The sequence below is a fragment of the Oryctolagus cuniculus genome, chromosome 2 (assembly GCF_964237555.1).
Source record: "Oryctolagus cuniculus chromosome 2, mOryCun1.1, whole genome shotgun sequence".
NCBI classification, from domain to species: domain Eukaryota; kingdom Metazoa; phylum Chordata; class Mammalia; order Lagomorpha; family Leporidae; genus Oryctolagus; species Oryctolagus cuniculus.
In genome coordinates, this window is record NC_091433.1 from 127,306,033 (window position 1) to 127,317,227 (window position 11,195).

At 47.4% G+C, this 11,195-nt stretch overlaps 1 protein-coding gene across 7 annotated transcripts in view; it reads left to right on the forward strand.

The window, feature by feature from the left end:
* The window catches only part of EVA1A (eva-1 homolog A, regulator of programmed cell death), a 62,523-nt gene that overhangs the window by 30,995 nt on the left and 20,333 nt on the right, over positions 1-11,195 (forward strand). For 5 of the 7 annotated variants that reach the window (XM_051842730.2, XM_008254192.4, XM_051842732.2 and 2 more), the window contains 2 exons: positions 859-974; positions 11,015-11,184. In XM_051842730.2, the coding sequence (XP_051698690.1) occupies positions 11,085-11,184 (100 nt within the window). In that variant the 5' untranslated portion in view covers positions 859-974; positions 11,015-11,084. Of the gene's footprint in view, positions 1-858; positions 975-10,523; positions 10,739-11,014; positions 11,185-11,195 lie in introns of those variants that run through there. The other 2 variants (XM_002709701.5, XM_017340495.3) reach the window with 2 other exon arrangements.

Consider the following 11,195-nt stretch of genomic DNA (forward strand, 5'->3'; position numbering starts at 1 on the left):
CCCCAACCGGGACTAGAACCCGGTGTGCCGGCGCCGCAAGGTGGAGGATTAGCCTATTGAGCCACGGCGCCGGCTCTGTTCTTAATTTCTTGACCAGTAAAACACAGAGAAGGAGGAAGCATAAATCCTTTATGGGGCAGAAGCAGCTGAGACAAGTATCCATAAAGGCACAGAAAGACGTCAGTAGTGCTATGGGAGTAGGCAGGATGCAGCGGTGACACTGAATGAGTGTGTCCATATGGAGCAGGGGCTGCTCAGTGCTCCGGGAGCTCAGTGACTGACTTCATTCTAACTACAAACTCTGCAATGAAGCTGGCAGCAGGAGGGAGCTTCCTAGTGGGTTGCACAGAGGACTTGCTTCTTGTGCGTGGAAGGAACCTCTGGGAATCCACACGTCAGCATTTCCAGGTTTTTAGTGCCCACACAGAGCTGCGTCAGACTTCAGTTCATGGCCCATCTGGGCCTCATTGTTTGGGAACCAAATTTCCTCTCTCCCTGCTCCAGAGGGGCTGCCCTGTAAACCTCACTGACAAAGGGCTGGGCCCACATGTCCTACTGTAGCAGTTTTGTAGGCTTTGGCTGTTGGAAGCGAAGAGGAAGCAGGTGTCTTTGATCTTGTTCCTTTTGCTTCCTTTCTGTTATGACCTTGGGAGGTTGATTTTTCAGACTGTCTGATCCAAATTCTAGAACAAACTCTGGCAAGGGGATTTCTCATCTCTGGGGGTGCTATTCATCTCTCTAAAGATACACACACACCACCAAGGCTTCTCTGTTGGGTTCCTGGTGCCACTTGGTCCACGACGTGTTGGGCTGTCCTGGGTATGTGATATTCTCTCTGTTGCTTCTTTTTTCTTTCAGAATCTCAGACGCCAACTGGGGCCAGCCAAGTCCTCTGCTTTCTGAGCCCAACATCTTCAGGGATGAACTCTTCCTACCAGATACGTCTCTGCTCCTGACAGCACACTTCTGCACAGGTAGCTAATGAGATAACGAGATTTCCACCTGCTGAGTACTATATAACAAGATATAGTCACCCGTATGCAGGCTTCCCAGAGGATGCCCATTACTTCTACTGAAATATATATGAAATGAAATGGACATCGCCAGGTATCTTGCATTTTAAACTTTGTCACTCAGTGTAAATGGGCAGGCTCAAACGCCTGGGGAGAATATGGATTTGCAACACTGAGAATGATTTACCTGGAAAATGGAAGCTAGTGAAAGTAAGATACCATGCAATGCTATTAGCCATTCAGTCTGAGAGATGATGCTCGCAAGACAGGGTTTATTGCCATCTTCATCAGGAGACCAGCGTGTGGTCAGGAAAACAAGATTCTTCCCTAAAGAAGCTGTCTCTTGCCCATTGGCTGCCGTTCATCAGTGATAGGTGAAGGATCTTTGGGCCATAGATGAATGAGAGATTTGTAAGAATTGGTAGGTGCTACCCAAAGAGAATGTAGCTGATGCTGGCAGACTAGCCCCTTAATGCTTTTTTCTTTTTTATTAAAATATTTTTTTAAAATTTATTTTATTTATTTGAAAGAGTTACAGAGAAAGGTAGAGAAAGAGAGAGAGGTCTTCCATCTGCTAGTTCACTCTCCAGATGGCTTAAATGGCTGTAACTGTGCTGATCCAAAGCCAGGAGCCAGGAGCTTCTTCCAGGTCTCCACATGGGTACAGGGACCCAAGGACTTGGGCCATCTTCTACTGCTTTCCCAGGCCATAGCAGAGAGCTGGATCAGAAGAGGAGCAGCAGCTGGGACTAGAACCAGCACCCATATGGGATGACGGTGCTTCAGGCCAGGGCTTTCACCCTCTGCACCACAGCCCAGCTCAATTTATTTGTTTATTTGAAAGTCAGAGTTACACACAGAGAGAAGGAGAGGCAGAGAGAGAGAGAGAGAGAGAGAGAGAGGTCTTCTATCCGCTGTTTTACTCCCCAGTTGGCCACAACAGCCTGAGCTGTGCCGATCCAAAGCCAGGAGCCAGGAACTTCCTCTGGGTCTCCCACACAGTTACAGGGGCCCAAGGAGTTGGACCATCCTCTACTGCTTTCTCAGGCATAGCAGAGAGCTGGATCAGAAGTGGAGCAGCCAGGACTTGAACTGCTGCCCATATGGGATGCCCGCACTGGAGGCAGTGGCTTTACCTGCTATGCCATAGCACCGGCCCCCTCCATAATGTTTTCTACAGAAGATTTTTTTCTCTAGAGTGGGATAAGGTTAATCCCATGAGTTATTGCTGGGAGAGAGCCCTTGCTCTGTAAATATCTAGCTCCTAAGTCATAATTCTGTCCTTGCCAACGTAATCCTTGGGACTGACGTATCTAAAGGAGGAACCAGTCTAGATCTTGTGCCAAGTGGCTCTCCATCTAGAAATTAATAAATGTGTTGGTCAGCTCTATGCAATCATCTAGGCAAGATGAGAGTTCAGTGAGATGACCAATAATTCCACTTCACTGTATATTAAGGCCTATTAGGTGTCTACAAAGGAAAAGAAACCTGGGTGCCTCACAATTTGTTTCTTTAATGAAACATTCAGATTGATGTTATTCCAATACATAGATTACTTAAGAAAGAGAACATAAGGTCATGTGTTCCCAGTCTCAATCTGAAGGTTTTCAGTAAGAGCTTATTAGGAGACTTATAAAATAAGCTTATTTGCAAAATGCCTGGGATAATGTCCTTCCTCTGCTTCTGATCAGACTTCCTGATCATGGGCCTGGGAGGAGCAGGTGATGACCCAAGTATTTGGGTTCCTATCACCAACACAGGAAACCCAGATGGAGTTCCTGGCTCCTGACTTTGGCCTGGCCCAATCCTAGCTGTTTGAGGCATGTGAGGAGTAATCAGCAAATGGAAGGTGTCTCTTTATCAGTGTGTGTGTGTGTGTGAGTGTGTGAATGTGTATGTGTATGTGTGTCTCCCTCTCTCAGTCACTCCACCTTTCAAATAAATAAATAAATAGTTAAATTTATTTTAATTTATCCCTGAATAAAACAACATTTTGAAATAAATAAATAAATGTATGTGTTGGTGTGTAGTGTGCCTCTGGAGAGCTTAGTTATTGTGTCATCCTCCCAGAGCCTGGGCAGGTCGCTTCTGTGATCGGGAATATTGAGTTGCTGGTCCAGGGCTTGGACCTGTGCTTCCCTGATCAAGGTGCCGAGGGCTGCCCAGCAGCCCCCACCTTGACATCTTTCTGGTGATGCACACAAGGTCCACAAGCCCTGAGCATGGCTGAGGCTGGTTGGTGAACTAGTGATGTTTGTTCTAGGCAGGTGTCTCAGGCTGGGCACTGTGAAAATGCTTCGGAATGGACAGTTCTTCAGACTGGGGGCCTGTCCGGGGCATTGCAGGATGTTTAGCGTCATCCTTGGCCCCTACCCACTAGATGCCAGTATCATTCCCCACTGTAGTTTGAGAACCAAAAATGTCTCTAGATAGTGTCAATTGGTCCCTGGGGGGCAAAACTACTTCAGGTTGCGAACCAGTGTTCGAGGAGCTAATCGGTGATGGGGAGCTTCCTTGAGATGCAGAGCACACAATTGCACTTGGGAGTGGAGACTTCATGAGTTTTCCCTTTATCTTGGTAGGAGACCGAGAAACTGTAAGGCAAACAGCGAGTAAAAGGTAGTCAGTCAGTGGAGCTGGTGTTGTGGTGTAGCAGGTAAAGCCGCCACTGGCTGTGATGCCAGCGTCCCATATGGGCGCTGGTTTGTGTTCTGGCTGCTCTACTTCCAATCCAGCTCCCTGCTAATGCACCTGGGAAGAAGCGGAAGCATATGGTCTGAGTACCTGACACTCACTTAGGAGACTTGGAAGAAGCTCCTGGCTCCTGGCTTTGGTCTGGCATAGTCCCGGCTGTTGCAGCCATTTGGGGATGGAACCAATGGATAAAGATCTCTCTTTCTCTCTCTCTATTCCCTCCCTCCCTCCCTCCCCCACAACTCTGCCTTTCAAATAAATAAATCTTTGGGGGGAAAAAGAGGTTTTCAGAGCTACTTGAAGATGTTCCATCCCTGAAAAGGGAAGGCATAGGGAGCAGAATTTGAGAGTAGATTGGCTCTGGGGTTCATTGCTTTTGTAACTTCTGTAGACCTTGTCTCATTGGCAGCTGCTCTGAACAGATTGTCATCTGTCAAGTCCCACCCTGTGGCCTGGTGCCTCACAAGGGACTCTAACTGCTTGGAGAACTGAAGTATATGAGAGAGTCCCTCCTGGCCCATATCAGATTTGTAAAGATGGCACTAAGTGAAATATTCCTGAGCCTCTGTGTTGACAGCGTCTTAGCACCCATGCTGAAAGGGGTCAGGAAGGTTGTGCAGAGCACTTCTCAAACTGGACTGGGCCTCCTGGGAAATGAGATTCTGATTCAGTTCGTCTCATGCCCAAGTTTATGCAAATCTAATAAGTTCCCCTGTAATGCTGATGTTGTTGCTGGTCCTTGGAGTATCAAGGATCAAGGTGGAAAGTCCGCAGATGTGGCCCATTGGCCAACGAGAGGCCACTGTCTAGCTCTGGAAATAAAATTTTATTGGAGGGACCAGCATTGTGGCATAGCTGGTAAAGTTGCTGCCTCCAATGCCAGCATCCCATATGTGCTGGTTCATGTCCCAGCTGCTCCACTTCTGACCCATCTCCCTGCTAATGTGCCTGGGAAAGCAGCAGAAGATGGCCCAAGTGCTTGGACCCCTGCACCTACATGGGAGATCTGGAAGGAGCTCCTGATTCCTGGCTTTGGTCTGGCCCAGCCCTGGCCATTGTGGCCATCTGGGGAGTGAACTAGTGGGTGGAAAACTCCTCTCTCTCTCTCTCTCTCTCTCTGTGTGTGTGTGTAACCCTGATTTTCAAAATAAATAAAAATTCTTTAAAAAAAGTTTTATTGGAATGCAGATACTCCCATTCATTGATGGTTGATTTTGTACCACAGTGATAAATGTGAGCAGTTGTAACAGATACTACATGTCTGTCAAAGCCTAAAATATTTCTTCTTAGCCCCTTACAGAAAAGACGTGCTGACCTTTGCACCATGTACACAAGGTTACTCCAGGATGGGCCATCCAGAGGTTGTCTTTGCTAAGCCTGCCCTCCTTCTTTGTCCCTCTTGTCTTTCCCCTGACTCCTGCAGCCTTTACCATTGGCACTGGGGCATAAGACTTGTGGGAAGAGTGTGTGTGTCAGAGTAAAGCTCTGTCTTGCGTGTGGTCCTTGCACAGTCCTGAGGAAGTGCTCTGCTTGGTGTCCCCAATCGAAGCCACAGGCAGCTCTGGTGTCCCTTCCATCTCCAAGATGGCTCACCCTCAGACCTGTGAGAAACATCCTCTAAGACTTATGCATACAAGCCCCACGCCTGATTGCTCTTCTCATGCATGCGTCCATCCATTCCTCCATCTGTCCTCTGTTCTGTTTGTCCATCTGAACACCCAGCCATCCAGCCAGCACTTAATGAGAACCTCCTCTTAGCAGGCACCATACTAGGTGCTTGGACAATAGAATTTATAAGATGCCACTTCAGTTTAGGAGACAGAACATATAAACTGATCATTCCAATTGTAATATCACAGGTACAATATTAGAAGAACATTTGGATACTTTGATAGCCAAAGAGAGGCGTCTGGAGAGCTCATGGGGAGCTTCCCCATCATTGACTTTTTTCATTTGAGAGGTAGGGAGGAGGGTTGGGGAGAGAGGGAGAGGGAGAGGGAGAGGGAGAGGGAGAGGGAGAGGGAGAGGGAGAATCTCCTATTTACTTGTTCACTCCCCAGATGCCCTCAACAGCCAGGGCTGAAGACAGGAATGTCATCTAGGTCTCCCACACAGGTGACAGGAACCCAACTACTTGAGCCATCACAGCTGCCTTTCGGAGTCTTCCTTGGCAGGAATCTGGAGTCAGGAGCTGGAGCGGAGCATTAAACTCAGGTGCGCGGTACTGGTGTCTTAAAAGCCAGGCTAAACTCCCACTCCAGCCTTTTTTTAAAAAATCATGAATTTTCATTACATTTGCAAAAATATATTTTTGCATCTATTGAGTGATATATGTTTTTCTGTTAACCTATAAATGTAATCAGTTATACTTATTTACTATTCAATTTTTAAATAAGTGAGATAGCACTTTTTACTTAAAAAGCAAACCATAATCTTATGTGATATGAGTTTGAATTTTATTGTTTTCAATTTTAATACCAATAACAGGTAACTCTGCCACCATTCTTGTTAACTTAATATCAAACTTTGAGTGTAGAGTTCTCTAAGTAACCTGCAAAATTTACTATTGTACGTTACCAACACCTTATTATTATTATTATTATTATTAATTCTTAAAATTTTAGCAAAATGCACATAACATAAAATTTATCTTATTAACTATTTTTAAATGAGCAGTTCAGTAGCATTAAGTATATTTGCATTATTATACAACTGTTACCACTGTCCATGTCCAGAATTGTTTTCATCTTGCAAAACTGAAACTTTGTACCCTGTGCCCATTAAACAGTAACTCTTCATGGCTCCCTTCCTCTAGCCCCTGATGCACACTGTTCTCCCTTCTGATCTTTGAGTTTGACTGCTCAGGGTACTTCATATATGTGGAAGCATACAATATTTGTCCAGTTGTAGCTGAGTCATACCACTTAGCATAATGCCCTCAAGTGTTGCCCATGTTGTAGCCTATGTCAGAATTTCCTTACTTTTTTTTTTTTTTTTTTTTTTTTTTTTTGACAGGCAGAGTTAGTGAGAGAGAGAGAGAGAGAGAGAGAAAGGTCTTCCTTCCATTGGTTCACCTCCCAAATGGCTGCTGTGGCCGGTGTGCTGCGCTGATCTGAAGCCAGGAGCCAGGTGTTTCCTCCTGGTCTCCCCTGCGGGTGCAGGGCCCAAGCACTTGGGCCATCCTCCACTGCACTCCCGGGCCACAGCAGAGAGCTGGACTGGAAGAGGAGCAACCGGGACAGAATCTGGTGCCCCGACTGGGACTAGAATCTGGGGTGCCGGCGCCGCAGGCAGAGGATTAGCCAAGTGAGCCACAGCGCCGGCTGGAATTTCCTTACTTTCTAAGGCAGTGTTCCATTGTATGCAACAACACATTTTGTTTCTCTGTTCAGCTGTAGATGGACACTTGAGTAGCTTCTGCCTTCTGGCAGTTGTGTGTAATGCCACTCTGAACGTGGGTGTCTATTTGCTGTCTCTTAATTCTTTACAGTGTATACCCAGAAGTGGAATCACTGAGCCACATAGTAATTATATTTTAAAATATTTAGAGCAGCTATATTATTTCCAGTAGTGGCCACCTAAGTTTACCTTCTCACCAGGAATGTGCAAGGGGTCAAATTTCTCTAAACCCTCTCCAACATTTATTATTTTCTGTTTCTTTGATGGTAGCAGTTCAGTAGCTAATGGATGTGAGGTAGTATCTCATTATGGTTTTGATTAGCATTTCATTAATGATTGGTGATGTTGAGCATCTATTCAGTGCTTACTATTTGTGTTTGTGTATCTTTGGAGAAATATCTGCTCAAATCCCTTGCTCACTTTTAATCATTTTTTGTTGTTGATTCATATATATTGCAGATATCAAGACATAGGATTTGTAGATTTTTTTTCTTACATTCTGTAGTTTCCTTTTCACTTTGCTAATTATATTCTTTAATGCATGGAAGTTTTTAATTTTAGTGGACCCCCCCCTTTTAAACTTTTATTGACTGTGGATTTAGTGTCGTATCTAATAAATCATTGCCAAATACAGTGTCATGAAGCTTTACCCCTGTTTTCTTCTAACAGTTGTATAAGTTTCACCTGTTACATTTAAGCCTTTGATACATTCTGAGTTGTTTTAAAGATTTATTTATTGGAAAAGCAGTTAGAGGGAGAGATAGAGAGACGGACAGACACAGAGAGGAAGAGATCTTCCATCTGCTGGTTTACTCCCCAAGTGGCTGCAATGACCTGGGCTGGTCCAGGCCAAAGCCAGGAGCCTGGAATTCTGTCCTGGACTCTCACATGGATGGCAGGGGCCCAGGTGGTTGGATCATCTTCTGCTGCTTCCCCAGGCACATTAGCAGGGAGCTGGGACTTGAGCCAGTGCTCATAATGGGATGCTGGCATCTCAGGTGGCAGCTTAACCTCTGTGCTCCAACACTGGACCCTGAGTTATTTTTCCTATGGTATTAAGGCAGGTTTTCTCCACTGAAGAAGCTTGGGTTCTTTTTTTTTTTTTTTTTTTTTTTTTTTTTTTTGATAGGCAGAGTGGACAGTGAGAGAGAGAGACAGAGAGAAAGGTCTTCCTTTTGCCGTTGGTTCACCCTCCAATGGCCGCCGCGGCCGGCGCGCTGCGGCCGGCGCACCGCGCTGATCTGATGGCAGGAGCCAGGAGCCAGGTGCTTTTCCTGGTCTCCCATGGGGTGCAGGGCCCAAGCACCTGGGCCATCCTCCACTGCACTCCCTGGCCACAGCAGAGGGCTGGCCTGGAAGAGGGGCAACCGGGACAGAATCCGGCACCCCGACCGGGACTAGAACCCGGTGTGCCGGCGCCGCTAGGCGGAGGATTAGCCTAGTGAGCCGCGGCGCCGGCCGAAGCTTGGGTTCTTTGTTGAAAATCATTTGAAAAAAAATACATGTACGATGGGTTTTTTTTTTTTTTTTTTTTTTTTGACAGGCAGAGTGGACAGTGAGAGAGAGAGACAGAGAGAAAGGTCTTCCTTTGCCGTTGGTTCACCCTCCAATGGCCGCCGCGGCCGGCGCACCGCGCTGATCCGATGGCAGGAGCCAGGTGCTTCTCCTGGTCTCCCATGGGGTGCAGGGCCCAAGTACTTGGGCCATCCTCCACTGCACTCCCTGGCCACAGCAGAGAGCTGGCCTGGAAGAGGGGCAACCGGGACAGAATCCGGCACCCCGACCGGGACTAGAACCCGGTGTGCCAGCGCCGCAAGGCGGAGGATTAGCCTAGTGAGCCGCGGCGCCAGCTTGTATGATGGTTTTTTTGCAGGCTTTTTATTCTATCTCATTGCTCCTTGGGGTTGATTTCTGCAAGTCCCATGTTGCTTTGATTACTGTAGCTAACAGGTTTTTAAATTAGGAAGAGGGAGACCTCCGACCTTGATCTTCAGAATTTCAAGGTTGTTTTGGCTATTTGGGATCAGTTGAGAATTCATATTTTAGTACAGAGTTTTCTGTTTCTGAGTCATTGGGAGTTTGAGACTGCCATAGAACTTTTGAATTTTCTCTTAAAGGAAACATTTGCCAGACAGATGAGGGGGAAGAACATGATCAAAAGCACAGAGATGAAAGAGAGTTGTGTATTTGGGGAACTGAGTCATCTGGAGTTGCTGGAGCCTTAAGCGTGTGCGTATCGCTGTGTGCATGTCTGAATATAGACTTGGGTAGCAGACAGAGTTAGAGCTAAGTCAGGCATCAAATATTGTGAAAGTAGATCTGTGTTGAGAAGTTTAATGAGACCTGAAGGGTTGGGCTATGGAGTGATGTCATCAGATTTGAACTATAGGAAGACAACACTGTTAGTGAGAATGGCTACTAGGTTGAGCAGGAAGAAGGTATCGGCAGAAAGGCCCGGTAGAACGTAGTTGCAAACTCCCAGAAATGAAGTGATGAGATTTATGCTGTGGAGGAAAGTAGGAGGGGATGGATCTAAAACAGCCTTGTCTCACTACATAGTCAGCCATATTCCAGTGACTTCATTTTCTTCCTGGGTCCTGAAGTCCTCAGGAAAGTAATTCCAACTCCTCACATGTATCATACAGTTGTCACCTTTTAAGAACTCAAATGGCTGTTGGAGAAGGCTCTGCTCTCTGGCTCCGAGGCTTGGGGGACCCCTGAGCCCCATACTGGCCAGCTCCATCTCAGATCCCTGGAAGCGCCCACTCCCAGGGCCTCTGGCTGTTCTCAGGACCTGTGGCTGTTCCCATCTTATCTGTGAGTTGTCCGTTGTTCCTCACTTTGCTCTTCTCTGAAGGCTACTGGAATCTTCCAGATGGAGAGGTGTCTCTTCCATTGTAACCTGTTCCATCCACTTGGTGGAACTGCATTTCTCTGAGCTCTCTGAATGTGATCCGCGTTCCTGAGGTCTATGACCCACTGAAACCGGAGTTTCTTCTCCAAGGCCTGCAGCCTTCTGTCTCTCTAGCTTGCCCCAAGTGCGACATCCCTGCACTGCTGTGACTCAGTTCCTGCCTTCAGCTCATGGCAGCTCTGAATGTGAGTCACTGGGTCTTTGCCATGTCACACCCTCCGTCCTCAGGGGCTCTCAGTGAGGCCTTCGCTGCACAATGCCACTGCGTCAGAACCACAGCAGCAGCTAGGAGGGGATGTCCTCCTCCTGCCAGAGGTTGTACCACTGACACTGGGATTCTGAGCCCCTGTTCTGACCCCTGATGGGACTGCTCTGTCGGAGGGCAGTCTGTGAACCATGTTGGGTGTGTGCGTGGTTGTCTTGTTACAGTCAGCAGGGAACTCACGGAGCTGGGGGCAGGGAGCAGGCTTGAGCTCCCAAATTCTTCTGGCTATGTTAGCAGTTCCGGGATAGGCAGCTCTGATTCATTGCCAAGGACGCACATTTGGTGACCTTAGGGATGAGGCAACCTGATCAAGGTACACAACTGCCCTCAGTGTAGGCTCCAGGGAAAGGAGAGGAGAGGACCGTGGCTTAGTGTTGAAACCCAGTGATTAAGATGGTGAAGATTTGAACCCAGTGGGCTCCAATGCCTTGCAGGTGGACCAGGGAGTACCAGGTAAAGTAAGGGAGGCATTGCAGTGGGGAGCTGGGAAAAGATGGGGAAGGGAGAGGAGAAAGGCTAGGGAAAACAGATGGAAGGAGCTGCTACTTCCTTGAAAGTCAAGAAGCTCAATTAGCAAAGGGGACAAAACCTCAGATCTTCGGGTTCCCCTGGCTGGGAAAGTTGGCTGGCACTTGAGAACTTGGCCTTTTGTTCTTAAGCCTCAGCTACCTGGATTACAGCCTTGAGAAAGCAAAATGTGTCTCATCCTCACTTTGTGTGCCCAAACAGAAGAGAAGAGGGGGAGAGTGGCCGTGTTGATTGAGCCCAAGCATCACAGGAGGGCTCCTCTGGATGCCCCATGAAGCTGCCCGTCAGCCCCAGCACAGAGCCGGCGACCTCAGAGCACGTGGAGATGGCTCTGCTCAGCAACATCCTTGCCACCTATTCGTTTGTCTCAGGTAGGTGCCTG